The 24,787-nt window shown below is 37.5% G+C and overlaps 1 protein-coding gene across 1 annotated transcript in view; it reads right to left on the bottom strand.

Moving 5' to 3' along the window:
* SPATA16 (spermatogenesis associated 16) overlaps window positions 1-24,787 on the bottom strand; it is a 224,926-nt gene that overhangs the window by 35,588 nt on the left and 164,551 nt on the right. Inside the window, 3 exon segments of the mRNA XM_008705326.2 lie at window positions 3,914-4,026; window positions 5,089-5,235; window positions 21,670-21,817. Of these exon segments, the coding sequence (XP_008703548.2) occupies window positions 3,914-4,026; window positions 5,089-5,235; window positions 21,670-21,817 (408 nt within the window).

The following is a 24,787-nucleotide window of genomic DNA, read 5'->3' as shown; positions in this document are numbered from 1 at the left end:
TGCTCCATACAAATCAGATACTAGGGACAGAACATAGTTGACTGCTAATAGTCACCTATCTTCCTCCTCTCCCCAGAGTCAATGCAGTTTTGGTTATCAGGAAACTATAGATTAGTATTTTACCTATACAAGACGGGAGTCTTTGAGAGACAAAGAGAAAAAGAAATACAAATTGATATCTAATGCCAGGAGGAATGTTTTAATGCTGTTGCTTTAAGAAAATAAAGGAAATAGTGAAACATGAAGGAAGTAGCTTAAACATCTAATGTTACCAAGAGCTAAATCTAAAGGAGAAGTAGCCCTCCGTATGAGACTTCAGGAGAGATCAAAGGGGTCCTTAGCTGCTGGAGAGAGTGTAATAAAGTGGCCAAGATTGAAGCTAAAACCTCACACAGGTACAATGAAGGTTAGGTAAATAGCAAGCACAAATGAAGGCTTCAGTCAGAGAATTGTCTAGGTTTAATAGCAGGTGTGGTTAAATGTGTGGCAAATAAATGGTACTATATCATACCACCAGAAAGCAGAGCCCAAGTGTCTGGAATATATTTCCATTTGACATACATGTAGAAACATTAATTGCCAGAAAGGGATAGAAAATGCATATTACTGTTCATTTCAAATGTGTATATGTAAACATTTTTTATGCTTCACTTAGAGGAAATTAAAAGTAAAATTAATGAGGTATTAAAAACATGGTTAGGTCATTTTTTGGCAAGTCAGCCTGTGAAGAAGGCTTCATGCACGGCAAGAGATTTTATTATTTTAACTCTTTAACATTTAGCCCAGGAAGCACAGCACATAAGGTTTGAAACTGACAGCAGCCAATAAAGTTAATGAATGGAAAAGCACAGTGGCATCCGGTAACACGTGAAATAATTAGGACAAGGATCCAGAGAAGGAAAAATACCATTAGAGCACGCTACTGGTTGAATGGGATTGATGTTCAGTGGGATTAAAAGCCATCATGTGGGAAGGCGGTAGAATATTTTAGATTATAACTCTTACAGTGTCAGAATCATTCTTGTTTGGCCATGTGTTATTGTTGTATGCCTAGTAAAGGAATCTATAAAGATAAGGAAACTGGGATCAGAGTGTCAGGGGAATCAATGCCTGATACACAAAAACCCCCTTCATACCAGGAATGCCCTTGCCTCCTCCTATCATCTTATGGCAAGAAGTGAAAATTCACATTCCCTGGGAAGGCCTACTGCGGTTATTAGATCTCTACTCCATGGCTGGAGATGACACCTCCAATCCTGCCTTTGTGAGTAGATCTGAGCACATTAGTGATCTAAGGGGAAAAAAAAAGGAATCCATAGGACACTTGCATAATCTTCATTTTAGAAGAATAGGTAATTTCAGAGTACACACTTGTATCAAGAAAGAGAAAGGTCTATAAAACAGTCCTTTTGCCAAAGAACACTAAAAACCAGTACGAATAATTAAAACTTCTGAAATTTGTAATGCTTAACAAAGTGCTTCAACATGGATTATGTACTTTGGATCTCGCAACAACTCTGTGAGGTGGGCCTGGCAGATATCATCTTATTTAATAAATGAGAAAAAAAGAGCAGGTTAAATGACTTGCCTTAAGGTTACACGGACAGAGCACAACCTTGGACAAAAGTCTTCATCTAGAGGCGTCACAAGTGAGGGTGACAACTAATAAGAACAGTGCAATACCCAGACATTCGAGTGGACAGCATTTGCTATGTGACAAGTAAAAACACACTTCAGGGAATCTTAAAAACACTGTTGAGTGCTTCCTGGGTCACAGTTAATGGTACCATGTAGGAATAATTTCTACTCACCAACTCATTACTTGCTTCATTAAGCTAGGTTACCTTTGCAGCCAATTTTATTCAGTCCTGCTTTATGAAGCTGTGGTTGGGCATATAATAAAAAACCTGCAGGCTAATATTTGGATATACTTGTGGTCCCTAGGTACCTTCTGGCTCACTTGCTTCAATTCCATTAAACTCTTTGATATGATCTCCCAAAAACTGTTATTTCCCATAGAAGTTAACAAAGAAATGTTGATAAAATGCCTTGCACTTAGCAAAGTGGTACTGACTTATTTTAAAGAAGATTGAGTTATTAATTAGATGCCAAGAATCTTAGCTATGGTTTTCAAATCTCCTTTGTAGACACGTAAAGATACATGCATATACCAAATTCCAAGTGGCTAGAATGCCCATTGAAGGGTGAAAAGAAACTGAGTTAAGAACATTTAAAAAGTGCATGATGCCTAGATAGGCTCAACCTGCATACACAACACACTGAGATATGAGCTGGCAAGAGGTGATGTGGCCAGCATCCTGACAAGGTATGGCAGGTATTGGCCCAAAGAGCCAGGACGCAGACTGATCACTTTGACAACTTCTAGTACACTGGCTCTGCTAAGCTACCCATGAACCGATGAGGTAAAATAATGCTCTGTGGTGACGGTTCTTGTTATCTAAGATCCCACTATGTGCAAGGGTCTGATGATGACAAGGATGATGTATGTGGATTTCTAATTAAGATGGGGAGGTTGGTGGTGGTGTGTGTGTGTGGCAAGAGGAGGTTATGATAGAAGGTAAATTGGAGAATAGGACCTAAATTTGTGGTAGAGCCAATGAGATTGCTGTAAACTGAAGTTTGTGTCCATCCAAAATTCATATATTGAAGTCCTAACCCTCAATGTGATGGTATGGTGATGAGGCCTTTGGGATTAGACAAGGTCATGAGGGTGGAGGCCTCATGATGGGATTGATGTCCTTATACAAAGAGACCCCAGAAAGCTTGCTCTCTACCATGTGAGACAAGGTAGAAGTCTGCAAGCCGGAAAGAGGGCCTTCATCAGAGCCTGACCATTCTGACACTGTGATCTTGGACTTCTAGCCTCTAGGATTGTAAGAAAACAGAGATGGATTTTTTCATAATAGAAATATAGGGAAGGTAACTGAGTGGAACACAGTTATGGGGGGGGAGCTATGGGGTAGCAAAATCGGTAAAAATGTGCTTTTGTATTTGTAATGCATAGAATTACAAATCATGCAAATAGATTAGGGGTTTTATCGCTTTTCTAAAATGCTGAATAATGTTATTGAGCAGATAAACTGCTGAACAGATGTTAAGTAGCTGTTTGTGATGACCCCCTTGGTTCCCCTTGTAAGGTAAGAACATCAAATCAATGATGTAATACGAAAGCCACAAAAAGAAAATTCTTCAACATTTTCTGCTTACAGGCCTTTTGAAAAATATTTTAAAAAGGGGAAATCTTCACCCTTTATAGCCTGTTAATGAGAAGTTCCCTTTATGTACTTTCAGTATAATGGCTTAAATTTTGTAAAACAGCACAGCATAATTCGGGTCTAATTCTGGGCTTTTTAACACTGAAAAGTAGAAAGGGCGTATTTTCCCCAGATCAAAAAAAGGATTAGATAACTTACCCTAAGGGTATACAAAGATCAATTGCCAATGCTTAGGGAAGCATCTAATGTATCAGTGTGGTGTGGAGGCACTAGCTTGAACACTCCAAATTCTTGTGTAGGTAACAAAATAGTTATGTATAATAGCCCAGGATATGAAATAGGGAAACACTGTGTTTAATAAAATTTTGTTATTGATTTGAAGTGAGAAATGGACTGCGAGCTTGAATTAGATAGCAGGAAGGCACAAAGAAAAAGCTCTTCAAAGAGCCACTAGACTAATAAATGCTGTAAATTGCAAAGTGTAGCATTGTAGTATGTTTTAAAATATAAAAAAATTAATTCATTAGCTAAACTTTGCTTGGTTTTGCAGAAAAGATTTACCATGAATGTTTCTAAAATCCTCCAATACTTGCAATATTTGCACCATAAACTTTCCATACTTCTACAATTGTCTAATATTTGAGCATTGGACAAATATAAAGGACTCATATACCTACATTCAATTGGGTGCTTCTAATAAAATCCAATATTGGCAAGATTCGCTTCCCCATTGTCTCCATGTGTCTCACTGTGTCTTCTTTGGTCAGCAGACCGAAGGGAGTTTTATGTTCTAAAAATCGTAACAATAAACTTTTATACTACTTTTTCCAGACTTCCATTTCAAAATGCTTTCTTTAGCAAGCTATAAACAGATATCTCAATGTTAATAGATATGAAATCTTTAGTGTAGAAACTAGCACCATCCCTAGACCACATGCATAACAACGAAAGATCTATGAGGAAAAAGGCAGAGGAGACGTTGCCCTTTAGAGACTATCATTTATTCATTTTGTTGTGTTTCCTGATTGAGAGATCTAAGAGGCAGCCTATAACAATTCATCCCTCTCTGCAGAGTATGTTTTTCCTGACTTGTGAAGAAGTGTTGTCATAAATGTGTCTGATTGTTGTCTTATTCCTCCCAGGTTTTATTCAAGTGGGCAGATCCCATTGACTTTGGATGTAGCTTGAAGTTGAGATAAGCCTCAGAGGATAGAGTGCCAGACAAAACACAAATCCTTAATTATGTGGGTAGAGCTGAAGGAATAAATTCAACCTGGTTGTGAATTTTGCCCACAAATCTGAGACTTCAACTCCATGTGAATATTTTCTTGAGTTTTGGAAGTTCCGACGGAATTACTGAATACCATTTAACTGTAGTAACTCTTCAGGAGATGTAAGTTCTCAGTTCATTACATAAGAAAAGAGTGGAACAGATATCAATATAATAGCAGAGAATCCAAGTGGTTTAAGGTTGTCATTGGCCATATTTGTGATTTCATGTAAGTATTTTGGATAATTGTCTTCTACATTTGTTAATCGATGATGACAAAAAGTTGTGTTCTTAAGTGTCCTATGCTTAGGCACTGGTGATAGCGCGGTTGGGGTGAGATGGCTGGAGTGAGGGAGGGCAGACCGTCTAGAATTGCACTGGTCTTGAGGGAACCTGAGCCCCAGGTATTGTTAACTAACCCACAGAGAAGATTGGAAGGAGTTCATTATAACCTGACAAACATTTTTGGGGGGCCTAGTCCTAGTATATGCTCGGCTTTATGATGATTAAGACTTGATGAAGAATGCCCAATTGCTGACTTATAACAGCATTAAAGGATAATAAAAAGTCCAGGTGATTTACCTGTAAATGTGGGCAGCTTCCTACTTGATAGTTTTTCCAAAAATTTCCCATCTTCTTTGTTTTTGAACCCAAGGGTCAAGAGATATTGTTGGGGAGGAAAAGATGACCAGTCAACTGTCTGAGGCAATATGTGGAGTCCTTGAAGATCTGAAATACAACTGGAAATGAGCTAAAAATTTTGATAACAAAGGGTATTTCTTCCTCCTAAATTTCAGGAATTGTACTTGGAAGACATGACAAATAGAAATGTTAAAGGTACAAAGTAAAAGTATATGCATCAAAACGTCAAATAGATGCTATATCATTATTTATGCTTTTCTTAAAATATAAACACATACAGAACATAGTAGTAAAATATGGTTGGATTACATGGAGCTCTTTCTCCATATTCAAAATAATAGAAAATTCAGGACCAGCTGGCAGGCTTAATAGTTTTCTCTGTGCTCTTTTCAAGAGAATTTGATTTTTCTGTTCATAGTTTAAGATTTAAAGAAATAATGTTATATGAAAGGAAAGAGAACGAGTACTAAGTGAGAATTAAAACATCAGGCTAATTTAGTTACCATCCCTCCCATAGTTGAAGCAAATTTGAAATGACAAATGTACTGACTTTTGCAATTAGACTTGGAAATAATTCAAGTGTCATGAAAATGGTTGTAAAACAAACTCATATACTTAACGACCATGAGACCTATTATTTACTGAGTACTTACGTTCTACCTTCCCTTGTTCTAAGTACTTTGTGCAGATTGCCTCTCTCTCTCTCTCTCTTTTTTTTTAAGATTTTATTCATTTATTTATTTTAGAGATACAGAGAGGGAGAGAGAGAGCGAGCAAGAATGAGTAAGCAGGGGGAGGGGCGGAGGGAGAGGGACAAGCAGATTCTCCTCTGAGCCTGAAGCCCAAGGTGGGGCTCAGTCCCAGGACCCTGAGATCATGACCTGAGGCGAAATCATGAGTTGGGGGCTTAACTGACTGAGCCACCTGGGAGTTCCTGTGCAATGTCTTTTTAAATCCTCACAATAACTTTACAAAATTGGTGCTATTGTCCCCATTTTATGAATAGGAAGTTGAGGTACACAGATGGGAGGCGACTTTCACAAGAACACAACCTATAAGTGGACAAAGCAGGATTCATACCTGGCAGTCTGACTCCAGAGACCACGCACCTCACTACTGTATTCTGCTTCAGGCTTGCTTGGCTCCTGGTTACTTTTGATATAGGGGCGAATGTCATCTATGGAGTCTTGGTGTCCAGATTCACTTATTTCATTTCCATTCTGAGTAATAATGCTTTGGTTAATTGTGATAGACTTCACAAATGAAGGATGATGAACTGAGGGTTTAATGAGCTCTCCCTACTTAACACTGCCAGGAAGGGAAAAAAGATGAAATTTCAAATATCCTTGAATTATGATTTAGTTAAAGGTCAATTTTTAACGTAGAATCAGAACTTAAATGGTAATGACTCAGATGTAGTCTTCACTACTTATCTGTAATATGTCTTTAAAAAATAATAGACACAGGGTGCCTGGGTTGTGCAGTCAGTTAAGCAGCTGACTCTTGATTTCGGCTCAGGTCATGATGTCAGGGCCCTGGGATTGAGCCCCTCATGGGGGCTCTGAGCTCAGCACAGAGCCTGCTTGAGATTCTCTCTCCCTCTGCCCCTTCTCCTGCTCTTTCACTGTCTCTCTCTAAAATAAATAAATAAATAAATAAATAAATAAATCTTTAAAATAAGTAATAGACGTAGTAAACCATGAGTGTTTTTATACCCTCTCCCTGGCATCCTCCATTCCTGTTTTTAGCTTCAGAACACTTTGTTCAAACTAAAATCTACTAAGAAGCCCAATATTTAAAGTTGCTGAAAGTAGAGCTGTTCTGTTTAGAGCCTGGGACATTGACCACCCACCCTCATGACTGTACCCCATTCTACACCTCACATGCAATAGCCACCTTAAACCCTTCCCCAGAACAACAGTTTTTCAAAGCTCTTTGGCATATTTTGGTTAAGTAAATAGGGCATGCTTGTCAAACAGAGTTAACATGTATGCTTATTATTGAAAAAATTAAAATGTCACAAAGTATCTTTTAAACATACAGAACAAAATATATTAGACATGCTTTAGTCTTTCTTTGGTGACTCAAGATCAGGCAATTCCTTGAGATTCTTGGGGGCTAGCATTTATCTGGCACTTCTGTGTTATATACTTTTTCAGGATTATCTTTTTCACTCAACAGCCATGCAGGACAGGGCATATTATTATGCCCACCTTACAGATGGCAAAACTGAAGATTCAAGAAGAGATTGCAAACTTGCCTAAGGTCACACAGTGACCAAATGGTGGGGCCAGAAGTGAAAGTCAGGCAGCTGGAGACCAAAACGTAACTCCCAAAACTATCCCCAGGACAATTTGGCCACGACAGTAATCATCACTCCGAAAATCAATGGGAAACGTATTCCAGAAGCAGGGCAATGCCAAAAAATAGTTGTAACAGACGTGATTCTAGATAGAACATCTCCTACCCTGTCTAAAAGAGTGCATCAAGCACACAAGAGTTCTCAAAACTAAGAGCAACTTTTGCGTGCTTTCACGTGCTTTTTCAACATGCCTTTTAAGTTGGTGTTTGAATTACGAACCGCTTCTTTTTTAAAGGATATCTCATTTCTATAAGCAAGGTAAAAATGTGATTTCTGTATTTCAATTTCAAAAGTGCAGGAAGTTTCTTTGCTTTTGAAATCTGCATTAGATCATCACAGACACACCCTCTGCTTCCAACCTAACACCGTCTTGCTCTATTTAGTAAGGGAAGAGTTCGCCAGTTTTGCTGAAGTTGCCAATAACCGGATCACGTGAAAAAGCAACAAAGTAAAAATAAAAAGGACACTAACTCAGACTGCTGCTCTGACCTCCACACAAATCCAGAGAGTATCCAGTCATAGAAGCTTCTGGATCCCAGGGCTGAAACCCGTTAGCACAGAGAGGGCTCCTGGAAGGAAACCTTTAAAACTTTAAGGCCTACGTTGAAGTGACAGGAGGCCACAGAGTGGCGAAGTTCAGAAGTGATTGGGGTACGCTGTCCACAGGCTGGTGTTTGTAGTGGGTTTGCAGGGAGCATCTTGAGATCTGTCATTTTCTGGTGCAGCTCTATTGCCAGAAGCAGCCAGATGTTTGAGAGCTCAATTACATAAATAACATGAGGACTTGGAGAGGTTGACTTCTTCTTGCTCTTAAATATTTGGTGGATAAAGAGGAGACTGATACTAATTGTGGCAGTGATTCGATTGACTAGTGAAACTAATGTTAGCACTACAGCTAATTTATTATAAAACATGCTTGCAAAAATGAAAGTATTTTCTGTTCCTTTCCAACCTATATGTTTCATCTTGTGTGTTCGATCTATTATTAACTTCTAGTCGAAGTTTTAAAATGTGAGAGGCCCTTACATTCATACTGTTAAGTTTAGAAAAAAATATTTTTAAAGTATCATTCTTATTTGATTTGTATGCAGAGTAAATTGCAGTTGTATGAACATTTAGCCTGGCAGGTGGTCTATGACCCAAAATGACGACATACTTACCAGATGTTGAATCTCATGTAACATTTATTTGAGTGCTAATTGTTCTCGATTTTATGCTCATAAACCTCTACCGACGTCCGAAAAACCCTGTGCCCCTGATGGAGATGAAAGTTAACCATATTGTATTTTTTTGTTCTTTGATAAGAAAGTTGAATTGATTAAAATACCTTCTTTGCTTCTGTCATGCCAGAAGATCTGAGAAGAAATAAATACCTAATGCATCCTTTAACAATTTATCGCAATTAGAGATGAAATTTAGATGACCATGACCAAATTTACTATTAAAAACTCAATTTTCAGGTATGAAATAGTTCCAAATTTTTACCATTCGGGCAGTGGATGGTTAAAAAAGAATCCCAAAGATAGATTATGTAGATTAAGTTTCTTGCAGAAACCTAATCTTGCAATTCTTTTTTGAAAGATGTCTCACCTCAGCAAAAGAGGATAAAGTTTGCCCTTTATCAAGAACCTTTCATTGTTCCACAGAAGGCTGGAACTGACCAGTGTTCAGAACTTCAAGTCATTCATGCAGCTTGACCTTCTGTAGTATTGCCCTCCTCCTCCTCGACATCACCTCCCTGGAGTTCAGTGACAGTCTTTTTACTTTCTTTCTGTCTCTCTCTCTCTCTGTTTCCCCATACACACACACCTCTTGGTTCCTCCTTCTCCCTTGCTCCTCCTGCTTCTCGATCAGTGCTCTTCCAAGCTGTCCCTGGCTCACTTAACGAGTTCTTCATACACACACTCTCGGGGGCTTTCTCTATTTTTGTGGCTTAGCTGTTACTCCTAAACAAAAGGTTAGAGATCAAAGTTCTAGTCTGGTCTGAACAATCTTCACCAATTCAAACACGGCATTTCCAAATGCCCCCTGGGACATTGCTATTGGCTCATCATTACAGAAATTACGACAAGGCAGCAAATAAATATATTCTTCAAAAGTGATATTTATAATCTCCACAACTCCCCTCTTCCCTGCTTTTCACCAATGTGTTGTAAGGATAGCCATTATTCACCCAATTCAGGCTTAAAATCTGGAAGCCATTGTTGACTTTTCTTTCTTTTTATCTCTGACATTTAGTGAGTCTCAAAAGCTAATTAAATCTGTCCATTGTAATACATCTCATATCAACTCTTTTCTTAGCATAACCATTGCTACCACCTTGGTCAAATTTCTAATCACATAACATCTGAATTACAGAAAAAGTTTCCCAACCAGCCTCACTGCCACCAGTATCATTTCATGCCACACCCACCACCCAATGAATATTTCTGGAACATTGCCTTTGTGGTTGTCACATCCTTCCTCAGGAACTTCAGTGTCTTCTTGCCTGGTATTCAAGGCTCTCAACTGTGTGCATCTGTTTCACAATCTGTACCTAATTTCTATGTTTTCTCCAGTATAAAACTTTATCAACAGCTCTGCTAATTTCACTAACTTGTACCAGCCTGTGCTTATCCTGCTTCTGAACTTTCCTTTGTTCAGAAAACTTCTTTCTACTGAGAAACACCTACATATTCTCTTTTTTCCTTGATTCGGTTGAGGACTATCTTTCCAGATATACCTAATTTAAGTCCCATCTTGTCCATGCAGGTTTTCCTGAATATTTCAATATCCCTCTTCAAACTCTTAAAGAAATCTATACTGTTCACTCCAGAGTGAATTTCCTAAGGTTTCATGGGGGTATGTCTTATCTCCCCAACAAGTTTTAATCTTCTTGAAGATGACATCTTTAAGTTATGTTCATGCCCCAAGCATCTAGTAGGTGCTCATCAATATTTGAATCTAAAAACAAACTTTTCCAAATCCTGAATTTTTAATGGTTGAAAAAAAAAAAGAACGTCAAAAAATCTTTTTCAAAAAAAGAACTTCAAAAAGAACGAATGAAATGTTCAGAGCTTCTGACATATGATTTATTTCTTTGTCACCAAGCTTAGACAAAATTATCACACCGATTTTGTTCCTTATTTTACCTAAACCTTAAGTGGTTTCTGTTCAACTTATGAAGAGTGAGGGAAGTAAAATAATCAGTATTAAATAACTCAATGGAGTAAATGCTCAAATGAACAGAGCAGCTTTGCCTGGGTGGAAAAATTAGTTTTGTATTTGGGTTGTATCTTTGCTGCAGCTTGTTCTCTGAGAAATACAAACTCATAGTCACAAAAGAAGATTGGATTAATAGAGTCTGACTTAGTGAAACTGTCAGCAACACCAGAAAAGCATCTGCACAAACATGAAATATTGACTGTAGGTCAGCAGACTCATCTATATATATGAGGGAGAGCTTTAACTGTTAGGAAGTTAAATATCTGTAAAATAAAATTCAGTCTCTGGAAGTAAAGTACAAAATGTAGAGGCCATCAGCATCAATGCTTTCTGTTGGACACCTCATCATAAGCGCTGGCACCAGTTTATGAATGAACTTTTTAAAGCAATTTTTTTTAAAAAGAAAAAGCACAAGAAATTAAAAAAACTCTTTTAGAGGTATGCAAATCTATTAGTGTTCTATCATCACCTTTCTCTAAGTTTCATTTCCTTCTCTATTTTCTGGTGTCTATGTCATTTCTCTGCCCTTTGTCCATAACAAAATGTTCTGACATTTTGGGTTGGAGCAAAATCTCATTTCTAAAGGTCCCAATTGCTCAGTATGAGATGGGACCATGTCAGTGTTATACGACTTCTTTTTACTGATCAGTTTCAGAGTTTAGCTCCTACAGTACCTTTGTAATGCCAACAGTTTGTCATTAGTTCTTTCCCAACCATTTTCTGAATTTTATCTTGTACTCCTTTTAATGCCAATACTTCTATCTTGGAAGTTATCCACAGATTCACATCAGCAAGAAAATAGCAAAAGGCAGCAACTTTGTAGCTAAGTTATCATTATTGCCTCCCATAAATAATAAAACAGTTTCTACTTTTAAAAACATAGCATATTTTGATTTTTGCATTTGATGTGTGAGAAAATGCTATGTGTAATGAATCTTTGTATAATAAGCTACATTTTCCCTTTGACCTTCATTATAATTTCAGAGTTCTAGATGCAAGTGGAAAAAATTGGTTTCCATTCCTAAGATTCTGGATTTTCACTTCAGGCTGCTGCTCTACTTCTCCAAAACCAATCTTTGAATTTTTAAGTTTCTTCTCATAACCCATAAATAACCTTTGAAAAAACAAATAATCCCACAGGATTTTTATGCTTAGTTACTTTGCATTTCACAAAGGAATTCATGTTGATTCCAAAGTATTATGTTTAATTTGCTGTATGGTGTTGATTCTGGGAAAGTTCCTTAATTTTATCCCCACCAAAGTAGGCCTGGGACGATACAAACATTAAAGATACTCCTATTCCCTTCAATATTTATTAGACTCACAGTCAAAGAAATAATACAATGTTGTTACAATTCCCATAAACAGTTATATTTTTTTAAAGATTTATTTATTTCAGAGAGAGAGCGAGTGAGCAGGGGAGGGGCAGAGGGAGAGAGAGAGAAAATCAAGGGAATCCTAAGCAGACTCCCTACTGAGCACAGAGCCTGACATGGGGCTTGATCTCACAACCCCGAGATCATGACCTGAGCTGAAATCAAGAGTTGGACGCACTCAATGGACTCAGCTACCCAGGTGCCCCGGCTATATTTTTGCACTGTATAAGAATTCGAATGGACATTGGTTGGTTGGCTACCAACTGCGCATTCCCTCCTTTCCTCTTTTTTCCCTTGGAGAATTTCTCAGTCTCTATCTGCTCTAAAAGTGAGACCTAACTGATGGTAGATCAATCCACCCCGGCATTACCTTGACCTCAGTTTGGGTTCAATCATAAACATAAGTTCAATTTGGGCCAATGATAAAAGTGAGTCCAGGGACTGTGTGGAAGAGGCAGTCACTGTTCTTTAGGACAGTGTGATTTGAGATCTGTAATGACATTTGAGCATTTTGCTATTACTCCAGATCCTAGCACTTGAGGGGATGGTACAGGTAGTGGAATACCAGGTAGAACTTGAGAATAAAGCTGACTGCAGAAAACAGAGCAGTAAGTGAGGTGTGGGATTAAGCTGCATTCAAGGCAGTGCCACCTGTGGATCTTTCGATGATATAAATCAATGAGTTCATGCCTCCCCCTACTCCTTTAGAACTTAAATATATTGAGGTCAGTTTGAGCTGAGATTCCTTCCACTTGAAACTAAAGATTTCTGATATAGGGATTTAGCTAATAGTTCAGTATATCTACAAATACTATGGAGTCCTTAAAATATAGCTGAGATGCAAGGCAGTTATAAAATCTTCAAGAATCCAGGAAGAATATCTTCCTTATTTAAGACACAACAGTTTGAGGATTAGGAATTAATTTTTACAGCTAGACAAAGATAGAAAAGTTGAATACATCTTGGTGATGCCATTATGATGATAACATTATTATGACATTATTACCAATAATTAAACTTAAATGTACATTAGCATAATTTTTCTTGCTCTTTATCATAATTATTACTTTTTCAGTTTTGGTGAGATTCTACATCTTCTAGGAAGTGACTCTTGGATAGTTAACTAAATGAATGCATAACAAAAGCCTTACGTAATCTGAAAACCTTAATTTTCCTGACTATCTGGATTGGTAATATACTTATTTCATTGTGTATATCCCCTTGTAGAAGGGTAATGACTTGCCTTACATAAATACATATGACATGAGAAAAAGTGTAAAAGAATGTTTGAGGAAAACAGAGTAAAAGGAAAAGTAAGAGATGGGTGATAAAGCCATAAGTGAGATTGATACACAAAGTGTGTTTTATAAATTTTTATATACTTGTTAGAATTAAACAGGATCAGCTCTCTCATTCACAGTATTCCTACAGACTAACACTGACAAGGAACTAATCTACCTATTTATGAACGGATAAATTTGGGGAGAGTATTTGGAGAGCTTAGAGTGGGAAAGGGTACTTGGAGAGAAGCTGCCATGTAAGTGTGTGTGCGTGTGTGTGTGTGTGCGGGCGCATGCATATGTATATGTGTGTATGTATGTGTATCACAAGGTTTTCCTGAGCATTATGGATACAGTACCTGTAATACCTGCTTCCTGCCATGTATCACATTGTAAGAGCTCCATCTTGCCCCAAGCCATTGTTTTTTGTTTTTTTTTTTTGGAGAGGCTGCAGTAAAAATTTACATTACTTCCACTTATTTTTGGATTATTAAGTGGTATTTCTTTAAATGCCACTCCGTCTGTCTTCAGTCAGACCCCATAAGGAAACATACTAAGCAGGATGGATTAAAGTTCCAGGGAGGTTCAGGAGAAATGCAATCATGGAAGGTAAGAGTAGATGGTGGACACCAGAGGCAAACAGTGCTGTAACCTGCTACTGCAAAGGACAAGTGAACTGCTCATTGAAAAGATAGAACAGTGCCAGAAAACAGTACTCACCATTGGAAAGACCAACATTTTCATATATTAAGAACAGAGATTTTAGCTCTATATATGAGGGATTTCTGTATTTTGGGAATGATTCTCTGTTTCTAGCCAGAATACTGTGGTACAAATATAAGATGATTTATTGTCTTTATAACCAACCTGGCCATAACACCTTCATAATAATATTGGGGATATAGGCTTTTTAATTCTATAACCTTTTCCATTTGAGAAAGTGAATTATGAAAAGGAAAATAGTCTGATCTTGAAAACTCATGATCATGATAAAATTATAACAATTTAAAGAAAAAAAGAATAAAATGAGGAATTTCTAACTTCTTGTTTTAGAAAGCATAAGAATGTATTATCCTTCCTGGTAAATGATGACTGAACAAGAACAGAGTTATAAATTTCAGTAAAAAGCAATTCTTAAAGGCCTATTTTAAAACAGTATATTATTCCTCTGAACATATATATTTACTCCTGGGAGTTAAATTGCATTGGAAAGACAAAATATGACTCTATCCACCTAAGTGTTAAAGTAATTGATATCTGATCCAGAAAACTTTTCTATTAAACATTACTAAGCATAGATCCATTACTGAATATTTATTTATTTAGCAAATAAATCTTGATATTTTCATCAAGAGGAGACAGGATATGCTTATTGTATTACTTTATTATTATTAAAATACAACCATGCAAGAATAAGAACTATACAAAATTGCATTATTTTGCTGGAATATATGAATAAAAATCTCAAGCAAAATCTTTATAAATGAAAACATAATAATTCTGGGGCTGATGAATTATTATTTGTTTTATATGCCCTGACTACTCTGCATGAATCAAACTGGATTTTTCCTTAAATAAGAAAAATGAATAGCTACACTGCTAAAAATTCAGTAATTTTTTCTCTGTGAAGCATAATACAATACAGCTCTATTATAATATGTCTTTAAGATTTTGGCTGGTCTTACCATATTCCCCAAATAGCAAAGGATGCACAGTAAGTTCCTGAGGATGTATAAGCCTGGTTGTCCCAAAAGGCAGATTTGAATTTTAACCTTCCCTCATCAGTCTTGTGGACTTTATAAGGGCAATATGGTTCTAGTGCCTGCCACAGAGGGTGAAGTCGGTTTTTCTCACAATAAATCACAAATTTAGTGGGTCTGTTCAGTAAAAAGATTAAAAATACTTACACCTATATGCATTTCAAAATTGATTTATTTTTATAGCTTTCCCCTTTCCATCTGTTTTTCATGTGGAAATCCCTGACACGGTGACTGTGAACTGGGGACTAGCTAGAGAAAAATACACTGCCTGGGAAATCTTTATTGTGAAAACTCTTCCTGTTCATTACCACCACTCTGCCAGCTATTGCTGGGCTCACTGCACTGCCACAAGACCAAGGAGTAATGAACTCAACACTATCTAGGTTTGATGAAGGTGACCTGGAGTTGGGCAGAGTTTCTGAGTTGGAGGTTTGTCTGCCAGTCCCTGCTGGGAGAATTAAGTGTGTTAGTCTCCAAGTTTTAATGACAATAACTACTTATCCAGCACAACATAGACAGATAACTCCTCATCCAAGATCGTCAAGGTATAGATTTTATGACCTTCATCTGTTGATGTTTATTTTGATGACCTCTATGATTTAGAAATTCTTACTTATGGCCTAAATTTCTCTTGCTGCAATGAAAACTACATAATTGTATTCTGTCTTCCATGGGGCATCAGTGGGTCTTCTAAAATGTTATCTTTCTGTGGTGGATACAAACATGTGTGCATGAAAGCAGTCACCTGTAGCTGTCTGGAGAAGGATGAGTGATTGTGAAGTAGAAAAGAATGTGTACAAACTCTGAGTGTTTCTGAGGGTGGAGGTGATTGCAAGGAGTGTTTATTCAGTCACTGAGTTCACATGAATTTATTGTGTACATTGTGGATGGAGTAAGAAGCTGCCCACCTGTTACGATGTAAGGCAGTGGATTAGAGTAAAGCTACATGGTTTGACAATAACAACAAAAACACCCAAAACAAAAGACCTCCAAATCCAAATCTCAGTGATCTAAAGCAAGAGAATTTTGGTTTTTGCTCCTTTGGGTATTCAGTGGGTGACCTTCCACGTGGTCACTCAGGGAATGCAAGCTTCTTTTGCCTATGGCTTCTTCAGTTCCACAGTCCTATCTACAGTGGCCATGAAAAGAGAGTTCTGCATGTAGGGTTTTATGGGCCAGGCCTGGAAGTGGCATGTATTATTTCTGCCCATATTCTATTGGCCATTATTCAGTCACAAGGGAGGCCGGAAATGTATCTTAGTTATATACATGGGAGGAAAAAATAGCTTGGTAAACAACTAGCTAGTCCCTGCCACTTTCAGGGGCAAGGATTTCTATTTCCAAACTGTTTCCTTGTCTGTTTTCTCCTCCATCATTCTTTTAATTAGAGTCAGCCTTCCATTCCACCATTAGAGCTTAGGTTTTAATTGAAAACATTCTCCAGAAGAGTGGAAAAATATAGTGCAATATTCACCCTGAATTAAAAATTACTAAAGTCAGATCCTTTCTTAGGAGCAGGTGTATTTGAGCACTCCCTAGAATAGAATCTGGAAAATATGTGCCCAATAAATGTTTGATGAATAAATGAATAGATGAACAAACCACCCATTTCCCTTGTTGATCCTCTTTTTGTCCTGAGGATCTTGGGATTCTGGAGCATAAAGAAAGAAAGAAGAGACCTGGCAGACTAACACAGTGAATTGGAGAGAGGACTAAAACTACTCCCAGTCTTTAGTGGAGTACAGGGGATTTCTAGAGTAAGACCCAGAAGGTGACTGGTTTCACAAGCCAGCATTCTGGCAGGGAAAGGGAATCTCAGAGAATGGCTCTAGGCTGGTCCAACTTATGTGGTGAGGGTGGTTGGTGTACATATAAAGAAGCATCTACACCAAAGGCAGTATGGAGAACTCACATAGGTAACCTTGGGTAACCTAACGTGTCACATAAATGAGCCTATTTGGTCCTGCTCACCAACAGAGGTGATCTCATGTTGCATTAGCCATGTAATCAGCAGCTGTACCAGCCTGCACCAGACTTTGAAAAAAGAATCTTTCCTCACATATCCACTGACCTCTTTGTACACTGGGTACACTTGAGCTCTGTGAAAGTTGAAACCAGACCAGGGGGAGAAGAAAATCCCACGGAAAGGGGAAGAGAAGCTGGTGAATTTGATTAGGTAGTTACTGAAAGAAGACTACATTTTAGAAATGATTGAAGGAGACTGAGTCCCTGGGAATGGGGTAGTATATATTACTAGCTCTGAAAAGACCAAAGATGAATGTGTATAGGTTTAAAAAAACAATCTGCACACATCTCCTTTGTCCAGTCATACCTGCTGCGTGACTATTTGTTGAAATAAATAACTGAGTAAATTTTTGGCAGGATAGAAGCTTCTTAAATTCTATCCACAAGGCAGATAAAAGGAAAATCCTGGTTTTGGGAAAATGTCAACAAAACAAAACAGCTACTCTCTTTGTGTGACTCACTTTCTAACTACTGCCTTTGGCTACTGATGCCTGCCCTAATCTCTTGGTACCACCTGTAAGAGAGATACAGATGCTGAAGACAACATTTGGCGTTCCTTATTCCTATGTTTTGAGTCCTCACTCACATTCAAATTGCATGGGGGAAAAGAAGCCAGACCACTAAGACTGTACACATACAGTTAATAACAGTGGTTTCACTACCATTCCAACAATGACTTTGGGGAAGATCCTTTACCGGTTTGTAACAGTCAAGTAATGTCCTCAGTGCAACAGCCTTGTTCACCCAACGTACAGGTTCTACAGGGCAAGAACCTAACCAATCCCAATGAAATTTAAAATTCTAGACTACCTTCTCTACCTCTGCTTTTCCCTCCAGAAGCTGTATCTTTCCTCTCTAGTTTCTTATATAGCACTGTCATACTCCAGCAATTAGTAATTATAAAATAATAGAAACAATCATTAGTAACTTATAATTATCCTCTTTTCCAACATATAAGATCCTTTAGCATGAATTGTGTTGCCAATAGATCACAATACATTTTGATAACAGGTTTGATAGAGTTACATGAGACAGGAATCTGGCTCATTAATGTTATTATTGTTTTTAAATTCTCAGTGGCAACAGTGCTTCCAAAATATTAATTAATCTTCATGACTTCTCTGTTAAGTAGGTTAAATATAACTAAACTCCTTCTACCAGTGGAGGAATTGTCAAACAGGTTATCTCCTCAATGAACTTCTCTTCATCACCAATGGATCCAGGAATAGAAATGGAAATAGCTGAATCTAATTCATTTTCCATGATACTAGATAGACATGACTCTTGTTTGTTATTAAGGCTACTCCCCCCCTGAACTCTTAAGATATCCATAACAAAATAATAAATGCTTTATAACAATTAGCAAAAAATGTGAGTTCTGAAACATTTTTATCCACTTCCTTACAAAATGATCAGAATAAATCAGCATCAATGGTCATTATAGCATGCGTTGTGCTTTCTTCTCTTCCCTTTCCTTGCCCTCAAATTATCCATTGTTCCTTAAAGATTCACTATTCAACCATCACTATATATTTACATAATATGCTTCCTCTGAAGAGCTTGAGGCATTGTGGTGAAAAATAAGGACTATATAGGACCTAAATTTAATGCTTCTATCACACCTCTGTTCTTAGCAGATGGAAATGGTATAGCTCAATGGCGAGGACATGGGTTCAAATCCAAGGCCTGCCACCACTGATTTGCTGTGAATCTTTGGAAAAGTAATTTGTTTTCTCTGGTTGCTGTTTTCTTGTTTCTAAATGAGAATCATCTTACTCCATAATGCCTAGCACATTAAAAGTGATCACGAACAGAATACATTATTAATCATATAAATCAGTGGCTTGGCCCCAAAACCATGAAAGAAAGAATGAAGGGCTCTTAATGGGATGATGTGATATTAGGTATGTGCCTTTAGAGATTTTCCTTACCATGGTAGCCATTGAGTGGCTCTTAATTTTGTACAAGAAAATCTGTCTTAATTCAGAATTATTGTTGGCATATAGTAGGTATTAAAAAGTATTTTTGAATGAATGAATAAAAGCCAGTGGCTTGCAAAGAAAAAAGGAGGAAAAAGGGATAATACCAGTATTGTGTCCTCTAAGTCCACTTGATGATCCAGATCTCATTTGGATATCAATTATCCAAGAACATAAGGAAAGAGGGAAATTTGAAGTGTGAGATAGATGGAAGAAGGAAAGTAGAAATAGGAAGCGCTGGGAAAAAAATCATCTTCTGGAAAATACTATAATCCTCTAGTTCACTGATGAAGAATATGGGGGAAAGGTGGCATTTTACCACAGGTTATTCCTTCATTTAAAAAAATTTTAGAGTTAACGGGGTTCCTGGTTGGCTCAGTCAGTTAAGCATCTGACTCTTGATTTCATCCCAGGTCACGATCTCAGGGTTGTGAGATCTAGCTCCGCATCAGGCTCCCCACTCAGCAGGGAGTCTGCTTCTCTCCCTCTCCTTCTACCTTTCCCCCTGCACTCTCTCTCTATAAAATAAATAAATAAATCTTAAAAAAGAAAAATCCTATAGTTTCTAGATTTTACTTCTCCTTTTATTTATTTTTTTAAAGATTTATTTATTTTAGAGAGAGAGAGAGCATGAGTGGAGGGAGGGGCATAGGGAGAGGGAGAGAGAATCTCAAGCATACTCCATGCTGAGTCTGGAGCTCAATGTGGGGCTCCATCCAGGGACCCTGAGAGCATGACCTGAGCTGAAATCAAGAGTTGGGGGGCGCCTGGGTGGCACAGTCGTTAAGCGTCTGCCTTCAGCTCAGGGCGTGATCCCAGAATTCTGGGATCGAGCCCCACATCAGGCTCTTCCACTGGGAGCCTGCTTCTTCCTCTCCCACTCCCCCTGCTTGTGTTCCCTCTCTCGCTGGCTGTCTCTGTCAAGTAAATAAATAAAATCTTTAAAAAAAAAAAAAAGTGTTGGATGCTCAACTGACTGAGTCACCCAGCTGCCCCACCTCTTCTTTTAAAGAATAGAAACATCATGGCACAAGGAATATTGTGCTAGACCTAGAGGACTAGTTCTACTTTAAACCTTAAAATAACTTCCTATTTCAACTCATCAGATTAAAACAATGTACCCCAAAACAATCCTAAAATTTGTATGGAACCATAAAAGAACTCAAATAGCCAAAGCAATCTTGGAAAAGAAGAACAAAACTGGAGGTATCACAAGTCCAGATTTCAAGTTATATTACAAGTGGTAGTAATTAAAACCATATGGTACTTGCATAAAAATAGACACATAGATCAATGGAATAGGACAGAAAACCCAGAAATGAACCCACAGTTATATGGTCAATTAATCTTCAACAAAGGAGGAAAGAATATCCAAATGGGAAAAAGTCTCTTCAACAAATGGTGTTGGGAAAACTGGACAGCAACAAAATGAAACTGGACCACTTTCTTACACCATACACAAAAATAAACTCAACGGGGATTAAACACCTAAATGTGAGACCTGAAACCATAAAACCCCTTCGAGAGAGCACAGGCAGTAATCTTTTGACATGGGCTATAGCAACTTCTTCTAGATAGGTCTCCTGAGGCAAGGGAAACAAAAGCAAAAATCAACTATTGGGACTTCATCAAGATAAAAAGCTTCTGTACAGTGAAGGAAACAGTCAACAAAACCGAAAGGCAACCTATGGAATGGGAGAAGATACTTGCAAATGACATATCTGGTAAAAGGTTAATATCCAAAATATGTAAAGACCTGATACAACTCAATACACAAAACCCAAATAATCCAATTAAAAATGGGCAGAAGACAAGAACAGGCATTTCAACAAAGAAGACATGTAGATGGCCAACAGACACATGAAAAGATGCTCAACATCACTTACCACCAGGGAAATGCAAATCAAAACTACAATGAGATATCACCTCACACCTGTCAGAATGGCTAAAATCAATAATATGAGAAACAATAGCTGTTGGAGAGGATGTGGAGAAAGCAGAACCCTCTTGCACTTGGTAAGAATGCAAACTGGTGCAGCCACTGTAGAAAATAGTATATATATATATGTATATATATACACACACACACAATGGAATGTTATTCAGGCGTAAGAAAAGAATGAAATCTTGTCATTTGCAACAACATGGATAGAGCCGGAGAGTTTAATGCTAAGCAAAATAAGTCAGTCAGAGAAAGAGAAATACCATATGATTTCATTCCTATGTAGAATTTAAGACACAAACAAATGAGCAAAGGGAAAAAAAAGAGAGGCAAACAATGAAACAGACTTTTAACTATAGAGAACAAAATGATGGTTACCAGAGGGAAGGTGGGGGCGGAGGAGATGGGAGATATAGGTGATGGGGATTAAAAAGTGCACGTATAATGATGAAAAAATATAATACAATAAAATGAAAAAAAAAAAAGACCCCAACAATGTACTCCTAAAACTGAAACAATAAACAAATAAACTAGAAATGGCCCTGTATTTGTTTCAATGGAAATAAACTATCAGCTGACAACTTGAATATTACCTGTGTAGATATATTCCACATATGCAGGATGGGTTTTTGTGAAAACCTCTCTTACTTTTTCTATTTTATCAGCTCTGATTTTTGTTGCAAATGGTGTATACATAACTGAGAACGATTCCGCTCTGGTGATGGCTTCTTCAATCATGGCCTGAGAGGAAGCAAACAACCCATTTGGCATCAATAACAATATATGACTTTTTAAGAATGTAAAAAAATATAATTACCTTTATGGATGATTTAAAAATCTATATACTGTACTGCAAAGATAACATATTTTGGTCTTGAATATTCATTAGAATAAAATTTTAATTAGTTCTGGGAATACTATTTCATATTAAGAAAACCAATTAAATGAAGAAAGTTTGTAAACAGGTACCTCTACACTGAGCTTGCTCTAAGATAAAAATAAAAATTCTATTTTCCAAGGTGTCATTTTTTACTTGATTTTAAAAAATCAAGTTCTTAAGTCTAACATAATTATCCTACTCTCAAACAGACATTGATGAGCAATTTGTATTTTAAAAAATTAACTGAAATAGCTAGATCTAAGTATTTTCTATAAATAACACAACAAACTAGACAAAGTACGTTTTTTTCTTCTTCCAATAAGTGGGAAAGCCTTTTGGAATAAGAAAAACCTTTCACAACTTCCTTCCACTAAAGCTTCCCTTCCCTCCAGATCACAAGAGGCACTTGACATGGATTGGCCATTTAAGAATTTCTTTAAATTTTCTTTGCTCATGTACCTTTCTTGATAAAGCCTGCCATCACCCTGAGCTTCCTGTTTTAACTAGGTTCGTTACTATTTGAAACAGACCAAAAAGTAAGTTATGTGAAGTTTTAAAAGGAATTTATTCCTTTCCTACTTTTCCTTCTAATGAGGCTTAAACACTGAATAAAAAGTGGAAATGTCCATAGTTATCTCATTTTTCTGAAAATAGCATAAAAGCATATTACAAAAATTCATATTTATTTATAGGAATAAATTTTTTCAGTGACAACTAAGAGGGCCAACAACCTTAAGGAAAAATCATAGATTTGAACTGTCCAACAAAAGAAAAACCATTTAACAAACAGCAATTTATATTATTACTGGCATAGCATTTTGTAAACAAGTTTCTGATTGATGTTAAGAGCAATAAGGAGTTGATTTTAAGCTGAGAATCGTAATTTAACTTGTTCACTGCCTCATCCATTTCTCAGTGACTTCAAATGGCCTCTGTGATCATCTATATTGTGTGTAAAAGAGCAGCTTTATAAGCATTTTCTGGATACAAAGGGTCCTCCTTTCTCTGAGACTCTCATTAGAAAATTATGTAAACCTTCTAATTTACATTTTAAATTTGTTGTGGGGCAAATTTCTGAATGGCTGAATGAAGGAATTTACATTGCCCACAACATTGCCCTTCCCAGGTTTAAGGAATTGGCCTGGGAACAAAGAATACAACTGTGATTCCAAACCCAGAGCCAGCACTCAGCGGAGGTAGCAATGGATTATGAACATGAAACAGGACCTGGGTGCTGAGGCCTGGGTGCCAGCTTTGGAAGTCTAACAAGCTCTGGAATTCAGAGATGTGGACTGAGAACTCAAACTTGGTGTTTAGGCACCAGGTTCTGGTCCTCCAGCAAAAATAAAGATCCTTTATACTAAGTAGGAGAACAATTTTTCCAGTTTGGGGCTTACATATGTTTACTGCTGGAACCAATCTGGGAATGGCCTGCCCAGACCAAAAATGTAAGTAGTCATACCTAGATAAGTGTGGAGGATATGCTGAAGAGGGAAGCTGTTTTAGACCTCAGTTCTAAAGTTTGCAATCTGACTTTTCTACCTTTTGTAAACTGTTCCCATATTAGCTTGCAGAGTTGCTGTAATGAAGTATCACACACTGGGTGCCTTAAAAGATGGAAATTTATTTTCTCATAGTTCCAGAGGCTAGAAGTCTGAGATCAAGGTGTTTGTCTGCAAGGTTGATTTCTTCTTAGGCCTCTCTCCTTGTCTTGTAGATGGCTCTGTAGCTTCTCCTTGTGTCTTCACATTGGTTTTTTCTCTGTGTATGTCTGTATCCTAATCTGTTCTTCTTATAAGGACATCAGTCATATTGGATTAAGAACCACCTAAAGATTTCTTTTGAACTTAATTATCACTGTAAATACCCTATTTGAAATACAATGACAATCTGTAGCAGCTGGTTAGGACTTCAGCATACAAATTTGCCAGGGGGTGGGGGTGGGGGGTGGTGGTGGGGGGGTGGTGGTGCACAACTCAGCTCATAATAGTTCCTAACTCCAAAACAGCTTTTCTGATGGTCTCTCTAAATATCTTAATGAAGGGTATTTTGCTTTAAATTCTGAATCAAAAAATATTAATGAAATTATTAATACTTTAGTTTGCTTCCAGGGAGACATTAACAGTATCCCAGTAAGGCCAGGGTAGAAGAAAACACTCTCTCCATCCCATTTCTTTTCCAATTGCTAGCAGCTTAAGTGACTGCTGGCAGGGTAACTTTGCTAAGCCATCTCACAGCAGGGACAGGGACAGTAAGACTCATGCCCAAGAGCCTATACCAGCTTTTTTGCAAGTGGCAGAAGCGTGGTTTTTGTGTGGCAGCTGGGTCTGTTCATTTAAGGCACTGTACTCTTGGCTCGAGGCTCAACGAATTGCATTTAGGCTTTCACAGGGCTCTCCACTTGGGAGGGTATGTGCTGACACGGTTTCCCTTTCTCCCTAATCAGAGCCAGTAGAAATGGGATCTTTTTTGTGGCTTCTGCCCTCCATGTTGAAGATGGGTAAGGAGGTGGGTGAGTGAGCGTAAGTGTGTATGTAAGAATAATAACTGAATTCTCCATAGAGATATTTTCTCAAAGGACATTATTATAAGCTCAAGAAGAGATACCATAACATGGAGTAGAATGAGAATACGGATTACTCTTTCACCAGATCCTGACATATCCTTGTATTTTAATGTACTAATGTTTTTTGTTCTTCTACAGACAGACAATCTTGAGGCTTTGAACCTTCTCACATTGTTCTTGTAAAGGAACAAAATATATAGCATATGTATATGTATGTCTATATACATAGCATTTATATATATAATATATATATTATATATATATT

Source organism: Ursus maritimus, unplaced genomic scaffold (assembly GCF_017311325.1).
Source record: "Ursus maritimus isolate PB19 unplaced genomic scaffold, ASM1731132v1 scaffold_4, whole genome shotgun sequence".
NCBI classification, from domain to species: Eukaryota; Metazoa; Chordata; class Mammalia; order Carnivora; family Ursidae; genus Ursus; species Ursus maritimus.
The sequence above is the reverse complement of the archived record's forward strand: the minus strand, read 5'-3'. Positions and strand labels throughout refer to the sequence as shown.